Source organism: Macaca nemestrina, chromosome 2 (genome assembly GCF_043159975.1).
Source record: "Macaca nemestrina isolate mMacNem1 chromosome 2, mMacNem.hap1, whole genome shotgun sequence".
Lineage (NCBI taxonomy): Eukaryota > Metazoa > Chordata > Mammalia > Primates > Cercopithecidae > Macaca > Macaca nemestrina.
The window spans coordinates 15244410-15265696 of record NC_092126.1 but is presented as its reverse complement, the minus strand read 5'-3'; the positions used below and the strand labels follow the sequence as shown (position 1 = coordinate 15265696).

The following is a 21287-nucleotide window of genomic DNA, read 5'->3' as shown; positions in this document are numbered from 1 at the left end:
TCCATACTAAAAAAAAAAAAAAAGAAAGAAAAATACATCACCACTCATCAGGGAAATGCATGTCAAAAGCACAATAAGATATCACCTCACACTTGTTAAAATGGCTATGATCAAAGAGACAAAAGATAACAAAGATGGGAACCCTTGTATACTGTTGGAGGGATTATGAGTTGGTAGAGCTGTTATGGAAAACAGTTATGGTGGTTCCTTGAAAAATTAAAAATAGAACCACAGGCTGAGCGTGGTGGCTCATATCTGTAAGCCAAGCATTTCGGGAGGCCAAGGCAGAAGGATTGCTTGAGTCCAGGAGTTTGAGACCAGCCTGGGAATCACAGTGAGACCCTATCTCTACAAAAAATAAAAAATTAGCAGGGCCTGGTGGCCGCACCTGTAGTCCTAGCTCCTCGGGAGGCTGAAGTTACAGAGTGAGACCCTGTCTCAAAAAAACCAAAAGAACTACCATATGATCCAGCAATCCCATTTCTAGCTATATCTCCATAGAAAACGAAATCAGTATGTTGAAGCGGTATCTGAGCTTCCATGTTCATTGCAGCATTATTCACAATAGCCAAGATATGAAATCAACCTACGTGTCTGTGGAAGGATAAATGAATTTTTAAAATGTGGTATATCCAGAGAATGGAATATCATGGAGCCTCAAAAAGGAAGGAAATGTGGCCATTTGGAACATGGATGAAGTTGGAGGACATGCTAAATGCAATAAGCCATACTAAATGAAATAAGCCATTATGCTAAGTGAAAATATAAAGACAAATATTGCATGATGTCATTTATATGTGGAATCTTAAAAAGCTGAACTCATAGAAGCAGAATGTAGAATGATGGCGGCCAGGGACTGGTGGGTGGAGGAAATGGGGAGATACTGGTCAGTTATTATTATACAGCTGTTTTAGTCATGCAAGATGAATAAATTCTGGAGATCTAATATACGGCAATTATAGTTAATAATACTGTATTGTACAGTTGAAATTTGCTAAGAGAGTAGTTTTTTTTTGGGGGGGGTTGGAGGGTGAACTGAGTCTCGCTCTGTCACCAAGCTGGAATGCAGTGGCACAATCTCGGCTCACTGCAACCTCCACCTCCTGTGGTTCAAGTGATCCTCCTGTCTCAGCCTCCTGAGTAGCTGGGACTACAGGCATGTGCCACCATGCCCAGCTAATTTTTTGTATTTTTAGTAGAGATGGGGTTTCACCATGTTGGCCTGGATGGTCTCGATCTCTTGATCTCGTGATCTGCCCACCTCAGCCTCCGAAACTGTTGGGATTACAGGTATGAGCCACTGCGCCCGGCTGAGAGTAGATCTTAAATGTTCTCACACATGCACAAAAAGCAAAAAGTTAACTATGTGAAGTGTTTAATATGTTAATTAGCTTGATGTGGTAATTATCTTTTTTTTTTTTTTTCTTTCTTTGGGACAGGGTCTCGCTTTGTCACACAGATTGAAATGTAGTGGTGCAAACCCTGCTCACTGCAGCCTCAACCTCCCAGGCTCCACCAATCCTCCTGCCTCAGCCTCCCAACTAGCTGGGACTACAGGTGCATGCCACCACACTCAGCTAATTTTTTTTTTTTTTTTTTTTTGAGATGGAGTATCGCTCTGTCCCCCAGGCTAGAGTGCAGTGGTGTGATCTCTGCTCACCGCCAGCTCCGCCTCCTGGGTTCACGCCATTCTCCTGCATTAGCCTCCTGAGTAGCTGGGACTGCAGGGGCCCACCACCACGCCCAGCTGATTTTTTGTTTTTTGTTTTTTTTTTTGAGACGGAGTCTCACTCTGTCGCCCAGGCTGGAGTGCAGTGGCCCGATCTCAGCTCACTGCAAGCTCCGCCTGCTGGGTTCCTGCCATTCTCCTGCCTCAGCCTCCCGAGTAGCTGGGACTACAGGCGCCCACCACCTCGCCGGGCTAGTTTTTTGTATTTTTTTTAGTAGAGACGGGGTTTCACCATGTTAGCCAGGATGGTCTCAATCTCCTGACCTCGTGATCCGCCTGTCTCGGCCTCCCAAAGTGCTGGGATTACAGGCTTGAGCCACCGCGCCCAGCGATTTTTTTTTTTTTTTTTTTTGAGACAGAGTCTTGCTCTGTCGCCCAGGCTGGAGTGCAGTGGCCGGATCTCAGCTCACTGCAAGCTCCGCCTCCCGGGTTCACGCCATTCTCCTGCCTCAGCCTCCCGAGTAGCTGGGACTACAGGCGCCCGCCACCTCACCCGGCTAGTTTTTTGTATTTTTTAGTAGAGACGGGGTTTCACCGTGTTAGCCAGGATGGTCTCGATCTTCTGACCTCGTGATCCGCCCGTCTCGGCCTCCCAAAGTGCTGGGATTACAGGCTTGAGCCACCGCGCCCGGCCGATTTTTTGTATTTTTAATAGAGACGGGATTTCATCATGTTAGCCAGGATGGTCTCGATCTTCTGACCTTGTGATCCGCCCGCCTCGACCTCCCAAAGCTCAGCTAATTTTTGTATCTTTTGTAGAAACAGGATTTCATTTCAACGTATTGCCAAGGCTGGTCTTAAACTCCCAGGCTGAAGCAATCCACCCGCCTCACCCTCCCAAAGTGCTGGGATTACAGGCATGAGCCACCGTGACCAGCCGATGTGGCACTTATCTTACAATGTGTAGGCATAACAAAATGTTATGTTGTTAGCCAGGGATGGTGGTGTACACCTGTAGTCCCAGCTACTTCAGGGAGGTGGAGGCTGTAATGAGCTATGATTGTGCCACTGTACTCCGGGTTGGGTAACAGAGGGACACCTTCTTTGTTTTTTTTTTTTTTTTTCCTTTTTGAGACAGAGTCTCCCTCTGTCGCCCAGGCTAGAGTGCAATGGGCACTTGGCTCACTGCAGCCTCCGTGTCCCGATTTCAAGCAATTCTCCTCTCTCAGCCTCCCGAGTAGCTGGGACTACAGGCGTGTGCTACCACACTCGGCTAATTTTTGTATTTTTAGTAGAGATGCGGTTTTGCCACGTTGGCCAGGCTCGTCTTGAACTCCTGACCTCAAGCGATCTGCCTGTCTCAGCCTCCCAAAGTGCTGGGATTACAGGCACAAGCCACCAATTGTCTGTATTATTCACAATATGACTTTTTTTTTTTTTTGAGACGGAGTCTTGCTCTGTTGCCCAGGCTGGAGTGCGGTGGCACGATCGTGGCTCACTGCAAGCTCCACCTTCCAGGTTCAAGTGATTCTCCTGCCTCAGCCTCCCAAGTAGCTGGGACTACAGGCACCTGCCACCATGCCCAGCTAATTTTTTGTATTTTAGTAGAGATGGAGTTTCACCACGTTGCCCAGGCTGGTCGCAAACTCTTGAGCTGGCAATCCGCCTGCCAAAGTGCTGGGATTACAGGCATGGGCCACTGCGCCCGGCCATGACTTTTTTTTTGAGATGGAGTCTCGCTCTGTTGCCCATGCTGGAGTGCAGTGGCGCTATCTTGGCTCACTGCAACCTCCGCCTCCCAGGTTCAAGCAATTCTCCCGCCTTAGCCCCCAGAGTAATTGGGACTATAGGCATGCACCACAATGCCTGGCTAATTTTTGTATTTTCAGTAGAGACGGAGTTTCACCATGTTAGCCAGGATGGTCTCGAACTCCTGACCTCAGGTGATCTGCCTACACCTGGCATTACAGGCATGAGCCACTGTGCCTGGCTTGTTTTCGTTTTTTTCTTTGAGGCATTGTCTTGCTCTGTTGCCCAGGCTGGAGTGCAGTGGCACAATCACAGCTCACTGCAGCCTCAACCTCCCAGGCTCAAGTGCTCCTCCCGCCTCAACCTCCTGCTAGTAATATACTATTGGCATGTGCCACCATACCTGGCTAATATTTTTGTTTTTTCTATAGGGACAGAGACTTGCCATGTTGCCCAGGCTGGTCTCAACCTCCTGGCCTCAAGAGATCCTCCTGCCTTGGCCTCCCAAAGTGCTGAGATTACAGGCGTAAGACATTGTGCCCTCATATACACTTTATTTATCGATTACACTTCAGTAACCCTTGAAAAAAACCTTAATTTAAAAATAAATAGGTTGGGTGTGGTGGCTCATGCCTGTATCCCAGCACTTTGGGAGGCCAAGGTGGATGAATCAGGCCAGGAGTTCACAACCAACATGGCCAGCATGGCCAAATTCGTCTCTATTAAAAATACAAAAATTACTCGGGCATGGTGGTGCATACCTATAATCCCAGCTACTTGGGAAGCTGAGATATGAGAATCTCTTAAGCCCGGGAGGCAGAAGTTGCAGTGAGCTGAGATCAGGTCATTGCACTCCAGCCCAGATGACGGAGCAAGACTCTGTCTCAAAAAAAGAAAAAAAAGGCTGGGCGTGGTGTCTCATGCCTATGATCCCGGCACTTTGAGAGGCCAAGGCCGGTGAATCACTTGGGGTCAGGGGTTTGAGACCAGCCTGGCCAACGTGGTGAAACCTTGTCTCTACTAAAAATACAAAAAATTAGCTGGGCATCGTGGCGAGCACCTGCAGTCCCAGCTATTCAGGAGGCTGAGGCAGGAGAACGGCGTGAACCTGGGAGGTGGAGGCTGCAGTGAGCCGAGATGGTGCCACTGCACTCCAGCCTGGGAAATAGAGCAAGACACTGTCTCAAAATAAAAAAAGAAAAAAAGAAAAAAAAAAAGTCTTCCCCCAATTTTTTTTTTTTTTTTTTTGAGACAGTCTCTCGCTCTGTTGCCGAGGCTGGAGTGCAGTGGTGCTATCTTGGCTCACTGCATCCTCTGCCTCCTGGGTTCAAGCGATTCTCCTGCCTCAGCCTCCTGAGTAGCTAGGACTGCAAGTGTGCACCACCATGCTTGGCTAATTTTTGTATTTTTAGTAGAGACCATGTTGGCCAGGATGGTCTCAATCTCCTGACCTCATGATCCACCCGCCTCAGCCTCCCAAAATGCTGGGATTACAGGTGTGAGCCACCATGCCTGGCCTTAAAAATTTTTTCTTTAATTTAAATGTTTTGTAGAGATGAGAGTTTTGCTGTGTTGCTCAGGCTGGTCTCAAACTCCTGGGCCCATGAGATCCTCCTTCTTTGGCCTCCCAAAGTGCTGGGATTACAGGTATGAGCTACTGTGCCTGGCCAATGAAGCTGTTTTTAAAAATGAGCTGGGAGTGCCCGGACACTGTCGCTCAAACCTGTAATCCCAGCACTTTGGGAGGCTGAGGAGGGTGGATCAGGAGGTCAGAGGTTTGAGACCAGCCTGGCCAACGTGGTGAAACCCCTTGTCTACAAAAAATAAAAAAATTAGCTGGGTGTGGTGGTGTGCACCTGTAATCCCAGCTATTCAGGAGGCTGAGGCAGGAGAATCACTTGAATTTGGAAGGTGGAGGTTGCAGTAAACCTAGACTGTGCCATTGTACTCCAGCCTGGGCAACAGAGCAAGACCTGTCTAAAAAAAAGAAGAAGAGCTGGGAGTAACAGATGTCCCCATTATTTATTCCTGTGCTGCAGCAAATGACCCCAAAATATAGTGGCTTAAAGCAACAGTCATACCATTATGTTTCACATTTTGTGGATCAGGGAATTCAGACAGGCTTGGCTGGGTGGGATGTTCAAGGATGGAGGTTTCAAGATGGCTTCACTCTTACACCTACCACCTTGGCAGGGACAGCTGGGAGGCTGGGCTCCAGTGGGTCCCTGTCCTTCATGGAGATTCTGAGCCTCTTCATGTGGTCTCTCTAGAAGGAAGGTCAGACTTCTTACATCATGGCTCAGGCTATGAGAGACCAAGGTGGAAGCTGCCAATTATCTTAAAGGTTAGGCCTGGACCTGACATAGCATTACTTCTGCCATGCTTTATTAATCAAAGTAGTCATGTTCTGGGAAGAGGGAAAAGGCTGAGTTGGAACTGCCAGGCAGAGCTACGATGGCACAAGTGTACTCCAGCCTGGACAACACAGTGAGACCCTGTCTCTAATAATAATAATAATAATGCAAAATAAAAAAGGAAGCCATAATGGGTCCTAAGCAGTTGAGTCTGGGTATATGATGGTTGTGGGTGGGCCTTGTGTGGAAGAGTGATGGAAATAATACTGAGTCGGGCACGGTGGCTCACGCCTGTAATCCCAGCACGTTGGGAGGCCGAAGCGGTTTAATCACCTGAGGTCAAGAGTTCGAGACCTGCCTGGCCAACATGGTGAAACCTCGTCTCTACTAAAAATACAAAAATTAGCTGGTATGGTGGTGCATGGCTGTAATCTCAGCTACTCGGGAGGTTGAGGCAGGAGTATCACTTGAACCTGGGAGGTGGAGGTTGTAGCGAGCCAAGATCGCGCCACTGTACTCCAGCCTGGTGACAGAGCAGACTGTCTCAAAAAAAAAAAATAATAATTAATTAATTAATTAAATTAAGTTTAAAAACAAACAAAAAAAGGAAGCAATGCTGGGTAGGAGTTATGAGAGACTAGAGAGGTCCTCGGCTGCCAGGTTAAGCAGTTGAGTTACCTTTTCTAGGTAAGAGGGTAGTCCTTGAATTCTACAGCAGATGAAGTCAACGAATGAGTAAAAGACAGCATTAGGCCAAACAAGGATGAATAAATGGCATAAAAATTTTCAGCTACAAAATCAGGCAGCATTTGGAGTAAGAAGCGGGTCAGGCTTAACAGCATGTATTGATTTATATATCTTTTGATTTTTCTGCTTTATTTATTTATTTGTTTGAGATAAGGGCACGATCTCGGCTCACTGCAACCTCCACCTCCCGGGTTTAAGCGATTCTCCTACCTCAGCCTCCCAAGTATCTGGGATTACAGGCGTGTGCCACCATGCCTCGCTAATTTTTGTATTTTTAGTAGAGACAGGGTTTCACCATGTTGGCCAGGCTGGTCTCGAACTCCTGACCTCAGGTGATCTGCCTGCCTCGGTGAGCCACCATGCCCAGCTCGGATAATTTTTCGTATTTTTTGTAGAGATGGGTTTTCGCCATGTTGCCCAGGCTGGTCTCGAACTACTGGGCCCAAGCAATCTGCCCTCCTCGGCCTCTCAAAGTGCTGGAATCACAGGCATGAGCCACCATGCCCAGCCTATATTTTAAAAACAACTTTCATTGGTTTTACCCTTATTATGAAAGACACAAATTTCATTTTCAAAAATCCAGAATGACAGTTGAGCTTTAAAATGGTTGGCAGCAGGTAGCTACTTTGGGGTCTTGAGCTGGGAACGACAGGAGGCAAGACTGCAACTTTCATTGATGGAGGAGAAGGAGGATGTGGTTTATTGTGTGAGATGCTGAGGTCCAGGGGAGGGTAGTTATTAGACAATGACAGACTTAAGGGTTGGCAGGCAATTTGCAAACCAATCTGCTGAATACCAATTATTATACTTTTTTTTTGGTCTTTTTTCCCCCCTTTTTGTGGATAACGAGGTCTCACTATATTACCCAGGTATGTCTCGAACTCCTGGGCTCAAGCTATCCTCCCGCTTCTGCCTCCATGAGAGTGGGGATGACAGGCGTGAGCCACTGCACACGGTGAATACCAATGATTAAAAAACAGTGAACATGGGGCCCGGCGCCGTGGCTCACATCTGTAATCTCAGCATTTTGAGAGGCTGAGGTGGGTGAATCACGAGGTCAGGAGTTCGAGACCAGCCTGGCCAGCATGGTGAAACCCCATCTCCACTAAAAATACAAACGAACTAGCTGGGCATGGTGACATGCTCCTGTAGTCCTAGCCACTTGGGAGGCTAAGGCAGAATTGCTTGAACCTGGGAGGCAGAGGTTGCAGTGAGCAAAAATTGCACCACTGCACTCTAGCCTGGTGACAGAGGGAGACTCCATCTCAAAAAAAAAATAAATAAATAAACAAAAAGCAGTGAACATTTATTGAGCACTTACACATGCTTGGTATTATACTAAACACTGTACATTTAGTAACCCATTTAACCCTGATAGTCAGGTACCTGTATCATTCCCATTATATGGATTAAAAATTTGAGGCACCAAAGGGTTAGGTAACTTGTCCAAAGCTCCAGTTAAGCGTGGTGGAGCTCTCAAGTCTGTAGTCCCCGCACTTTGGGTGGCTGAGGCAGGAGGATTGCTTGAGGCCGGGAGTTTGAGACCAGCCTGGGCAACACAGTAAGACCTTGTCTCTAAAAACAAGAAAAAAGAGGGAAAAAAAATAGTGGAGATGAAGTGTTAGTTTAGCTGAGTTCTGTAGTTATCTACCAAAGCTAGATATTTACTTTTACCTTTTATATGTGCAATTCGGGTTTCTCCATTCTAATTTATAAAGTTCTAGGTGACTAGAGCTTCCATGATACCATCTGACATGTTGCTGTTCTGGACTCAGGGTTGTTGAAAGCAGCTGACATACTCTGTTAATGATTCCAAGCCAGAGTCAGGCTGGAGTGAAGAGTTGGCCCGGTGTGTAAGGACTCCATCCCCCCTTAACTGGCAGGATGCAGGCAATGATTCAGTAGGTGAGGCTGGTCACCTCCCCCATCCCCTCACCCCCTGCCATCATTCAAAATAGTAATTATGATGTAATGTTGGTTTAATGTTTAAAAAAATACTCTGATGATTTATGGACTTAAAAGTTATCTAAATGCACCCTGAGGATGATGGTGAAAGGTGCAATTTTGACATCAAAACAAGCGGGTGCATCGAATATTTAATTAAAGGATCAGATGAAGAAAGCAGATGCAAAGTCGCTCAGATGGAAATGTGGCCTAACCCCCCAACCCAAGGTCTGAGAGTGGCAGAAGCTAGTGTCACCTTTGAATACAAAACATGGCTACAGACGAATTCAAGAAAGAGTGAGAATGTATTGCTTATATAATTTTAGGGCTTTTTTTTTTCTGAGGCGGAGTCTTGCTCTGTTACCCAGGTTGGAGTGCAGTGGCACAATCTCAGCTCACTGCAACCTCTGGGTCCCGGGTTCAAGCAATTCGTCTGCCTCAGCCTCCCAAATAGTTGGGATTACAGGCGCCTGCCTCCACACCCGGCTAATTTTTTGTATTTTTAGTTTCTTTTAACAAATGATTAATTATTAAAATACAAGATGATTTAAGGATTCTTGAAGGCATATAGACTCCCTTTCAAATGTAAACGAGTGGAGGTAAAACCGGAAGCCTGCAGTCCTCCTCCTTGGCTAACAAAGGGTGTTTATTAGCTAGGATGGCAATGAAACATTTAATACAATGTAGTTTATAGCAGTGGACCGTGTCTTTGGCTCCTCATCTGGATGTGTAGCTCTGGCTTCTCATGGATAAGCTGTATAAAGCCTTATTAGATTCAAATACTGTCACTATGCCATATTAAAAAAAACATAGCTATGAACTGTATTTCTTATACAAGTGGGGTTAAATTAGTTGATTTAAAGATTTCCCTCTTTCCTACTGGTGCTAAAAAATTGTTAAACAAAATTAGGAATGTGCTAATTTAACAATTTACACTACAGGCCTGCTGCCTGGCAATGTGCTGTCAATTCAAGAAAAGAAAGCAAGCAAGCTACTTCATGATGAGAAATCAAACCTCACCCCCACTTCTCTCTCTTTTCTTCCTTTTTTTTTTTTTTTTTCCTCTGAGCAATGGTCCCCAGGAAACAAACCCACAAACCGCTGTCAAGTCTGATTCCTCTTTCTGGAGTTACAGCCTTCCTGCTCCTCCGTGATGGCTCAGCGGACGCACCACCTCTGCTACTCGTTTTCAAAATACATGTTGAGTCTTAGGACCAGGACCAGGAGGACGATTGAGATTTTTTTCCTTGTCATCTTTCTTTTCTTCTTCTTTCTTTCTTTTTTTTGGTGGTGGGTGGGGCCAAACTAAGAGGGAGACAGCAGGTCTGGGCCATCCCTCCTCTGACCCTCTGGGGCCATCTTCCTTCTGGCAATTCTCTTCCCCCATCTGTTTTCCTCTTGTTTTTGTTTTTTAAAAGAGAAGGAAAAACAATCAAAGAAAGGAAAAGAAACGAAACAAAACAAAATTACATGAAACATCTCTATGGCAAGGCCAGTACGGTAGAAAATTATGGTTAAAAAATTATAGGAGTGCATTGATTCATGTGAGCATTCCATGTTTCCACACAGGTCTCAAATTATGGAAGAAATACATTGTTTAGGCAATAGATGGTGGCATGAGAAGCTTCCTCTTTTAATTTTTAAATTATACAAACTTTGCTTCTTCGTTTGGCAAAGGAGGGGCTCTGTTTTGGTTTTATTTGATCAGTAATTTTTCATTCCTTACACATTTCAGTAAATGTTCACTGATCTTCGCTTTGCTCCAGGTGCTGAGGAGGGAGCTCTGGGGGCAGCTGAGGGCTTAGGCATTCCTGGTGTGGCTGCTAGGCTCTTCCTCAGCCTGGGAAATGCTCCCATCACAGGACAGCACCCTGGCCCCTGAGATGGCTTCATCCTTTTGGAGAGGTACTTCTGCAGCTTCCTAGGGCCTTCGGCACATGTGTCTAGCTGGGTTGATTTAAGGGCTCCTTCCAGGGTGATCATCCCATGGATTCCAATGAGCAAAACCAGAGGAGCTGGGGAGGTCCACGTAGTGTATTTTTAAATTTCTCCATCTTTATGATCCAGGCATAGTTATGAAGGTTGGACACCGAGGTTTTTTTTAAAATTGCTTATCGAAGTATAATTTAAACAGTGAAATTGTGCACAGATCTTAAACGGCATTTATAAGTTTTGACAAATGTACACACATGGCAATCTATTTTTATTTCACTATCCCAGAAGGTTCCTTCATGCCCTTTCCCAGTCAATACCTCCTCATCCCCAAGGGTACTTTTCCTCTCCCCATAGCTTAGTTCTGTCTGTTCTAGAATTTCCTGGAAATGGAATCACGCAGTATGAACTCTTTTGTGTTTGGGTTCTTTCTCACAACACCATGTTTTTGAGAGTCATCAGGTTGTTGCCTGTACCAGGTTAAATAGGATATCACTAACAGCGAGATAGTGTTAAGAAGGGACAATTTTTACCCCGTTGGCCTCCAGGCCAGATACTACCTAAATCCTGGTAAGTGGCCCTCTTCGCCCTTCCAAGTGAGTCTCTCTCCAGGGCCATGCAAGTTTCTCTCCCAGAACCGCTCAGGCGGCCTCGGGCACCACCCAGATGGCTGCGGGGCCATCACCAGGTCGCCTCCCCAGAACAGCTGCCCCCTGCTTCCCCCCAGCCCCATTAAAACTCAAAAGGGAACTCTGGCCCCTCTGCCGATCAGAATTCAGATTCGCTTAATTCCACGCATCCAACTGCACACAACTGTGGGATGTTTTGGTGATCACAGATATGCACAGTCCTTTAAAAAACGTAAAAAGAAAAAAAAAAGGTGGGTAAAAACCGAGATCTCCAAGGCAGTGGATATCAGTCTCGGTTGAGCCAGGGATTCAGAATGAAATCTTTTCTTTTTTAAATAAACGGAAGAGTCGTTCTCTGCTCCTCGCTCAGAAGGTTTCAAAGGTCGTCACACTGAAGCCCGGGGGCGTTCATCTCCCCAGCGGCCGGGAGAAGGGAGGAGGTTGGAGGGAGGAGGGAGGGAGCACACAAAAGCGGGCCGTGCTGAGAGGGCTAATGTTTCCTGTTTGCCTGGAGCCCCCTCCCCTGCCTCCCCTCCCCCAGCCCCCTCCCAGCACTCGGGCGGAAGTGAGTTTGCTCCTTTGGAGATTAAAAGGATTCCGAATTCCGATCAGTCCCAATAACCGGCGTACTGAAGAGAAGAGGAGGAGGAGGAGGAAGAGGCGGCAAAGCAGAGAAAGAGGGGGCGCGCGCGCGCGCACGCAACCCGAATTGGGGGAGTTGTGCAAAGCCCCAGGAGGCCGGGGCACGGCGAGAGCAAAGCCCGGTAGGCGCAGCGCGGCCGAGGCCACCCGCGTCCGGATCGGCGATTCGTTTCAGAAAGAAGATGACGCGGGCGCGAGCCGGCGGCGTTGGCCACGCGGCTCTCGAGCTCGCCGCGCGGGGTTGTTGCCGGTTCCACTGATTCCAGCGCGCCTGAGAGGAGCCTCCATCCCCGAGGCTCGGGATCGGAGGGGGGACCAAGGCGAGGGCGAAATGGCCCAATGACAAAGGAAATGTGATCCCCCTTCGCTGCCAAGGTTTCAGAGAGGACGGACGTGAGGAGGAGGAGGGGCGCAGGGCGCGCGCGGAGCTCGGATAGCATTGCACGACGGCCCGCGCGGAGCGGGTACATCTAATATCTTCCTGCCGATGAATAATTCAGGGCGGCCCGCGGGGACCTGCGGCCCCGCGCGCTAAGCCGAAGGGGAAGGAGCGTGCGGGAAGCGCCCAGGCCAGGCGAGGCGGGGGCACGAGGGCTCCGGGCCGCGTGGGGCGCGCGTGCGTGTTAAGCGCGGGCAGCCGCGGCCCGGCTGGGCAGGCGCGCGGGAGACTCGAGGCGCGTGGGACGCGCGTGCGTACTGCACGCGTGCGGCCGCGGCTGGGCCACCACGAGCTGCAGCTGCTGCGGGGCCCACCGCCCTGCAGACGAGGCCGCGCCTGGCGGTGCGCAAGCCCCAAGCGCAGCACGCCGGGCCACCCAGGAGCCCCTAGCCGCCGCGTCATGCGGCGGGGCAGCCGGCGTCGCGCGGGGAGACACCGGCTTGGCGACGCGCCGCTCCCGCCTTTACTAGTTTGGGGCGCCTTCCCCTCCCAAGAACAGACTAGATTCGTTTAAAGAAAAGCAACGCACCAAATACTCGTAGAACCAAATTCTGCTCTCGCCAGGACTGGGACTGCACAGAGAACCCTCCTTTTGGGAACTCCTTTCGGCTATCGCGAAGCGAAGCGCCAGCTGCTCCAGGGAGTCTTCCGACCTCCCTGCCCCCGCTCGCCCCTCGCCTGTTGGGGCTTGTTCCGGTCTTCTCTCTTCGGAAGGCACGCGGCCCCCAAGTTATCCGGAGGAATCTGTGTTGCCGCTGGATAGTGGCATTTAATGCCTGCAGTGTCGGGGGTGGCAGCGCTCGGGCCGGACGTGGCGAAGCCTAGCGGGCAGCGCTGCTCTGGTGCCGGCTCCCGGATTGCAGGCCTAATCGATGCATTTTTCTGAGTGAGTCGGTGGCTCCCCCACCCACCTCGTCCGCTCTCTCCTCCTCCTCCTCCTCTTCCTCTCTGGTCTCCTCCCTCCTCCGGGCTGGGTTGCAAATGGCTTCGTTCCCCGAGACCGATTTCCAGATATGCTTGCTGTGCAAGGAGATGTGCGGCTCGCCGGCGCCGCTCTCCTCCAACTCGTCCGCGTCGTCGTCCTCCTCGCAGACGTCCACGTCGTCGGGGGGCGGTGGCGGGGGCCCTGGGGCGGCGGCGCGCCGCCTACATGTCCTACCCTGCCTGCACGCCTTCTGCCGCCCCTGCCTCGAGGCGCACCGGCTGCCGGCGGCGAGCGGCGGCGCGCCTGGAGAGCCGCTCAAGCTGCGCTGCCCGGTGTGCGACCAGAAAGTAGTGCTAACAGAGGCGGCGGGCATGGACGCGCTGCCTTCGTCCGCCTTCCTGCTCAGCAACCTGCTTGACGCGGTGGTGGCCACTGCCGACGAGCCGCCGCCCAAGAACGGGCGCGCCGGCGCCCCGGCGGGCGCCAGCGGCCACAGCAACCACCGGCACCACGCTCACCACGCGCACCCGCGCGCGTCCGCCTCCGCACCGCCACTCCCGCAGGCACCGCCGCCGCCCGCGGCTTCCCGCTCGGCACCCGGCGGCCCGGCCGCTTCCCCGTCGGCGTTGCTGCTGCGCCGGCCTCACGGCTGCAGCTCGTGCGATGAGGGCAACGCAGCTTCCTCGCGCTGCCTCGACTGCCAGGAGCACCTGTGCGACAACTGCGTCCGAGCGCACCAGCGCGTGCGCCTCACCAAGGACCACTACATCGAGCGCGGCCCGCCGGGTCCCGGTGCCGCGGCAGCGGCGCAGCAGCTGGGGCTCGGGCCGCCCTTTCCTGGCCCACCCTTCTCCATCCTCTCAGTGTTTCCCGAGCGCCTCGGCTTTTGCCAGCACCACGACGACGAGGTGAGTGCGTGGGGGCGTGTGTTTGTGTTCACCGGATAACTGCGTGTATGCTCAACAGTGGTCTCCCGGCCGGTCCCGTAGCGAGGGGGGGAGGCCCTCTCCGGATTTGCTTTGTATTTCCTTCAGCTACGTGGCAGTCCTCGCTACCAAAGTAGATCATGACCTGGGAAGTATGTGGAAGTGGATTCTGTGTAAGTGTCGCGAGGGGCCCCGAAATATCCCATAGCGTGGGATCCTCCCTTTTCCGATTTTAATTTGTGTGTGGCAAAACGCGGCAATCGTCTTCAGTTAGGCATGAGTTGGGAAGAAATAGGTGTGTTTGTGTAGACGTGGCCTCCTGGCGCGGGCACGCCAGAGGCCTCCCAACGTGATGAGAAGGGGCTCCTTTATTTTCAGATTTTTGTTTGGAAAACTCATAGGTTGTTGCCTTTAAAATAGGGCGTGAGCCCGGAAGGGGTGGTTGTGTGGTGGTTGTGTGGGTGAGTGCGTGGAGTTGGTGTGCCTCCGTAGACCTGGTTTCCACGTGCGCACTTGTGAGGGGAAGACTGGTTTTTTTTTTGTTGGGACAGCGTGGTAGTCCTTGCCTCCTTATGTTGGGTAAGAGTGGGAGAGTCTGTGGATCTTTGAGGGCCAGGGGCCCCCCGTCTTAAGGCCTTCTCGCCGCGGCTGCTTCCTATATTGTTTGAAATGCGTGTTCTGGCCCCTGAACTCTCCTAGCGTGAAATCGCCGTTCGTAGGCCCACGGCTCCACCCCGAGATAGAAGCAGAATAAGGGGACGACGTTATCTTCACCCGCCTGAGTCTCTTGGGCCGCGCCCGCCTGCCCGGACTCCAAGCCCTACAGGAACCGGTTTCCCTGGTTAGGAGGTATCCACCCGGCTCAACCAGGGGCTCCACTTCCTTGGAAAAGACCAAGGCAGCCGTACGCTGCTGGAACGCCGGAGCGCGAAGGGTCTTAGGGCTACATCGCAACCCTCGGGCTTGATTTCGCCCTTTGGGCTGTCGAGTAAACTTTTGCTTATTTTTCACACAGTGTGAACCCTTTCTCGTTTCCTTTGGTATTACGCGAGTATCTTCTGCTCCCCCGAACCCAATAAAGGCAGGCCAAAAGTCTTGAGAAGCGGGCTCTGCCGGAGGGGGTCAGTAACTTAAGCGATCTACCTGTAGACCGGTGAGAAAGGGTGTTGGTGAAAGTCTTGATAGCGTAAGCTGGAGACTGCAGAGGCTTTAAAAACCATAGTGGGGGTCACGGCCTGTGTGAGCTGGAGAGTGGGTACCGAGCACCGCAAAGGTGAGCCCAGCGCTGCTACCTTTTCCACTCCTAACCTGCTCTTTGGGGAGGAGGGCGGAGCCATTGCCTGATGGCCTTTAGCTGGCTTCTCCTGTTGGGAAAAAGTTGAAATTCTAATCTACTTGTTGTGGGCATCTCCTTTTAAAGGGTTTCTTCTAGGTAAGAAGCTAGGGGGCAGTTTTCATTTTTAAACTTTGAATGGACTCCTAGTTTTAACATATGGGTTCATGTTCTTTAAGCACTTTTAGAAAAATGAATGATTGAGGTAAATACCGATCCAAATCCCAGGAACAGAAAAATGGAGCCAGTTCACTTGCAGATTGGGATCAAATGCAGGGCGAGCAGAATGGGGTTGAATCCAGGAGTTTCCCTCCTGAGAGCTGCTTTTAGTTTAAACGTCAGTTTATATTTCCAGTTAAAGATCCACCTATATTTTTATTTAGACTGAAACAGTAGATGCTCAGTGTTGGCAGACTTGTAAAAGATTGATTCACTTTTAAAATTAGAAAAGCCTTCAAACTGCACTGGGGAGTGTGAATTGAGAAGTGAAGCTCTCCACTCACCCTGGGTGGGAGGTACTCGGAAGCTCTTCAGATTCACTTTTTAGCATGTGCAATGTCAGGTTGAAGTAACTAATACTTAACATAAAATTTGCTCAGTTTTGAGCAAGATTCTACTTACTCTCTTTAGCTTTTCATGAAAAACGTTTTGGAAATTAATTGTTTGGCCCTTTTATTCATTCCTGGATTTAGAACGCCAGAAATTTGAGATTAAAGGTGACAAACCAGTGTTCTGAGTAGAAGACAAGTGTTTAGGAGAGAAAGCACTGCCAGGTAGTGAGGTTCATAAACGGTTCCACCCACAGCTTAAATAATTCCTTTTCTTTGAAGAAAGTGATCACGTTAACAGTTTGAGAATATTGTTCCTTTAAAAAGACATCCCTCTGGCTGGGAAGGAGCTTTAGGACATTTCCATTTGGAGGATGATAGGCCCATATCTTGACTGTGGTATACTGAATGCTTAAATCTACTTATTTTAATGTGTATACTGTCTACCTCAATTTTTAAGACAAGCTCCTTAACTGAGTTACTTCCCTTGTCAACAGGCTCCGCTAAATAATTCAGAGCAGCACCTTTTCCTCATAGTGACTAAGGCCACCTGACCTTGGGAAGGAGGCCCAAACACCCTACCCCAGCCTACAGTGTCTCTCGCCCAAGGGGACTTTCTTCCATAAGTGTCCCCTTGGAGATGTCTCCTTAAGATTGGCAAGTGAGGTGTCTTGTCTGAGCAATTGGCTTTAAGCCGTAGTGATGATAACCTGGAAATCTTTGGGTTTTTCAACGAAATAATGAGACTTGCTTGCTGCTACTCTCTTTGGCTTATTTCAACAGCATAGTTGGGGCTTTTCACTAGTTCTGTGCCTCCAGAGTCCGAAAGACCTGCAGGCTCCGTGGCCCAGCCAGCATCGGGGGGGGAATCCGAGGCCGCTGTCCCCGGAACAGCTGGCCCCGGGCCCGCTGCGTGCCGCGGGTCCCGGGAGAGGCGGGCGCAGGCAGAGTCGCCACGGGCCTGTGCCGCCGCCCGGCCAGCCCGGAGCCTGTCTCGGCTCTGGGGACGTGGCCTGGCCGGCGGCTGCTCTTCTCCCTGCAGGCACCCGCTGGGGTGTTCACGGCTGCACTGGTCATGGAGAAGGGTCTTCGCTTGAGTTTTGGAGGAAGAGTTTCACAACTAGGGAGCTGTGAGCGCTGCTCCATCTGCTCACAAGTGGCCTTTTAGCATTGTTTTGCTTTTGGCACATAGGACATGAGCCCTTTGCAGCCTTGGAGGCGACACTGGGAGCACAAATCCTGGGTGTGTTATGTGCCTAAGCTGGGCGTCAGGATTCTGTGAATGGCGGGAAGTTGAGCAAGGTTTGAACCCAGGAAAGCCTCTGTCACTAGTGGTGAGGGGCAGTGGGGGTGACATTGTTGCCACCTGGAAAACATTGTAGCCCGCCCCACCTGAGGATGGCAATATTGTTCCCAGTTAGGCGGGTCCGGGGGTGGAATTTTCTGGAGTCTCTGGTTGGAAAAAGGGGTGCAGGTGTTGGTAGTATGCATGCGGTCCTTGTGTTGGGTTTTAAAATGCCACCTGAAGATAAAAGTTCTAGAATTCCAACCTGATTTGACCCTGAACATTGAGCACTCCCTGGGACTGTCTCCTGGCAGGAAACTTAAAGTGGCTTCAGACTCTTGGAACAAGATTTGCTGCCTAAAATAATCGGTGGTTGTGTGAATTTCTGTTTCGTATATTGCGAGTAAATGGGACCGTACCTGTATTCAGCACCAGTGTATATTATTCTCCGTTCCCAAAGTCTTAAGTTTTTTCGAGCCTGCATATACTCAGTGTATGCACGCTTATTTTTAAATTATATGCATGTTCTTGCGTAAATTATAAAATCCATACCAAAATATTTTTAAAAGCATAATACAAATTTCCCAGTTCCTATCTTTTCCTTCTTTAGAAGTTATCAGATGTAACTTAAGTTGGTGAAATTTATGAGACAGTTTGAGAATTTCTAGCTGAAATTGGGATTTCAATTGGAATCTGATTGATTCATATTAATTTCTTTTTTTTTTTTTTTTTGAGACGGAGTCTCGCTGTGTCTCCCAGGCTGGAGTGCAGTGGCGCGATCTCAGCTCACTGCAAGCTCCGCCTCCCGGGTTCACGCCATTCTCCCGCCTCAGCCTCCCAAGTAGCTGAGACTACAGGCGCCTGCCACCACGCCCGGCTAGTTTTTTGTATTTTTAGTAGAGACGGGGTTTCACCATGTTAGCCAGGATAGTCTCGATCTCCTGACCTCGTGATCCACCCGCCTCGGCCTCCCAAAGTGCTGGGATTACAGGCTTGAGCCACTGCTCCCGGCCTGATTCATATTAATTTCAACAGCTTTTTTTTTTTTTTTTTTTTTTTTTTTAAGTAAGGACAAGGAGAGAAAGTGAACAGAAATGGGTATTCTAGTATTTCTGTACCTGCTCTACACTACCGGGTGAATATGTCCTCTGAGTGCAGACATCTCACCTACTGGCTGGAAAACCAAACTTTAACAGAGGTTGCTGCTTTGAATCCAGTTCAGCAGGTAGACATTTGGAAGCCTATTGAATTCAGAAAACGCTTGATAAAAATATATAGGAGGGAAATGTTCATTATTGATATGTTAATTGCTTAGCCTTTGTGGCCTTAAGCTATTTCCACTAAAGTGCATAGGAATGGATTTTTCAACGTGGACCCTCAGGAAGTGGGGGCCATGGCTAGTTTGGCAAGCCTGTGCTGATGAGGTTGCCTTGAAGGCATAAGGTGTCATGAACTGTGCTAGTAATATGGAGGCTGTTGTAGTATCAGCACTGTCTGGGAAACCTTTTGTGATTATTTGTTCAGTTTCCTTTCTTTGAAAAGATAAACTGTAATGATTTGGGGATTGCATAGATTTGATACAATATTTTTATTTCCAATTCTGGGAATATACATTTTGGAAAACAAGATATTTGGGAACAAAACGGGTACTTTTTCTAAACTGCCAGGTCTTCATTTGACAATAATATTTGTTCTTTATCATTGACATTGTTTTCTTTTTTCTTTTTTTTTTGAGATGGAGTCTCACTCTCGCCCAGGCTGGAGTGCAGTGGCGCCATCTCGCCTCACTGCAAGCTCCGCCTCCCGGGTTCACGCCATTCTCCTGTTTCAGCCTCCCGAGTAGCTGGGACTACAGGCGCCCGTCACCAGGCACGGCTAATTTTTTTGTATTTTTAGTAGAGACGGGGTTTCACCGAGTTAGCCAGGATGGTCTCCATCTCCTGACCTCGTGATCCGACCGCCTCGGCCTCCCAAAGTGCTAGGATTACAGGCGTGAGCCAGGCGCCCGGCCAACATTGTTTTCAACGTGAAATAGGTGTACTTGAAATGGGGAAACTCAGGAGGCGGAGGTTGCGGTGAGCCGAGTTGCGGTGAGCCGAGTTGCGGTGAGCCGAGTTGCGGTGAGCCGAGTTGCGGTGAGCCGAGTTGCGGTGAGCCGAGGGGTTGCCATGTTGGCTAGGCTGGTCTAGAGCTCCTGACCTCAAGGTGCTCTGCCTGCTTCGACCTACCAAAGTGCTGGGATTCAGGTGTGAGCCACTGTGCCTGGCCCTTAGATAGTTATTTTCTAGAAGGATCTCAGGAGGCTAAAATGTGTAGTTTTCTCAAGTACTACTTAATATGGATGTAACTTTCTCCTCACACGTAAAATTATGAGCATAATTGGACTTTTTGTCTTTTTACTGAAAAAAATAACTAATAATCGCGCGTGTAGAGTAAGAGAACTCTTGTGGAAGCTGTCAGTGAGGTGAAAAGGCTAAAATGCTTTTTGAAGTGTTTTGCCGGAGTAAAACGTGTTTGTAAGTTTTTCTGGTTCAAGAGGAATTTTCATTATTTCTGTAGGTCTAAAATTTAACCCCCTCCGGGTTATTTTTGGTGCTAAAAGTCACATGGTTTGCTATTTCTCCATCCGGTTCTCCACACAGGGCAAGGTTTATTTTGTCTGTATTCATTCTTAGCAAATAAAGGACCATTTCAGTGTCAGTTTTGACGCTTAGGCAAAAGGGTGAGATGAATTCTATACTATGCAGGCAGTTTCAAAATAGTGCTTCCCTTCTCCCACTCCCACCCATAAAACTAATAAAGGTTAAAGGCCTGGCTCGCTAAGGCTGTTTTTGCTATCTCTGCCATTTTGGAAGAGAGCAAGAGAAAGATAATGATAAAGAATGACAGTGGCCTTAAGGGAGCAAGATGCCACCCATTGAAGCCCACTCTGTTACCGCTTTTCTTCTTGACCTTTCATGCATTGTGGCTTGCAAGAGTAAGCTTGATCCATCTTTCCTCTAAAGCTGATGTGACCTCCTACTTGTTCGATACTAAATTATTCCCCTCCTTTTGAGGTTTTGTCTATACTCACAAACCGAGTTGGCTGAAACCAGATTGACTGTTTTGATTGACAAGACTCTGACTTGTCAACCTAAAAAGTGGGAGGAGTAGGGGGCCTAGTGGTGTCCCTTTACATTTGAAACTGTTTGACTTAAACCATATTCCAAGGTAAATCTTTGCCTCTCCCATGCCATTTCTTGCCTTCCTTGTGGTGTAGATAAATGCAGTTTACTTACAAACTGGCTTTGAAGGTAGAATGAAATGAAATGGGGGACGATCCCACTCAGCTGCCCTCCCGGGGGGTGCGGTGGCTTATGCCTGTAATCCCAGCACTTTGGGAGGCCGACGTCCCATCACATAAGGCCTGGAGTTGGATACCAGCCTGACTAACATGGTGAAACCCCTTTGCTACTAAAAATACAAAAATTATCCGGGCGAATCCCAGCTAGTGAGGCTGAGGCAGGAGAATCACTTGAACCTGGGAGGCAGAGGTTGCGGTGAGCCAGGATTGTGCCACTGCACTCCAGTCTGGGCGATAGAACAAGGCTATGTCTCAAAAACAAAAACAAACTCCATCCAAACCTGAGTTTTAGAGATACTCATATTAGACTTAGGCTAATAGTTTTTTGGGTCATCCTTACTGTAGATTTTCTAATCCTAGATGGTTCCTAACCTGAACTTTAATTCCCATCAGGTGAGTTCTGGTTTTTTTTTTTTTTTGAGAGGGAGTCTTGCTCTGTCACCCAGGCTGGAGTGTAGTGGCACCACATTGGTCAGGCTGGGCTCAAACTCCTGACTTCAAGTGATCCACCCAGCTTGGCCTCCCAAAGTGCTGGGATTACAGGTGTGAGCCACCACACCCGGCCAGGTGAGTTTGTTTGTATTTTTGAGACGCAGTCTTGTTGCCAGGCTGGAGCGCAGTGGCCTGATCTCTGCTCAGCTCACTGCAAGCTCTGCCTCCCGAGTTCACGCCATTCTCCTGCCTCAGTGTCCTGAGTAGCTGGGACTACAGGCGTCTGCCCAGCTAATTTTTTTGTAATTTTTTTTAGTAGAGACGAGGTTTCACCGAGTTAGCCAGGATGGTCTCAATCTCCTGACCTCGTGATCCGCCCACCTTCGGCCT

At 49.2% G+C, this 21287-nt stretch overlaps 2 protein-coding genes across 2 annotated transcripts in view; one reads left to right on the top strand and one right to left on the bottom strand.

Annotated features, from left to right (window-relative positions):
- Positions 1-11542: 11542 nt before the first annotated feature.
- LOC105470941 (uncharacterized) lies at positions 11543-12312 on the bottom strand. The gene has a single exon (XM_011723291.3). The coding sequence runs from the start codon at positions 12134-12136 to the stop codon at positions 11633-11635; it is 504 nt and encodes a 167-aa protein (XP_011721593.2). The 5' UTR covers positions 12137-12312; the 3' UTR covers positions 11543-11632.
- LOC105470940 (tripartite motif containing 71) overlaps positions 12306-21287 on the top strand; it is an 80519-nt gene continuing 71537 nt past the window's right edge. Inside the window, exon 1 of the mRNA XM_011723290.3 lies at positions 12306-13938. Within this exon, the coding sequence (XP_011721592.1) occupies positions 13087-13938 (852 nt within the window). The 5' untranslated portion in view covers positions 12306-13086. The remainder of the gene's footprint in view (positions 13939-21287) is intronic.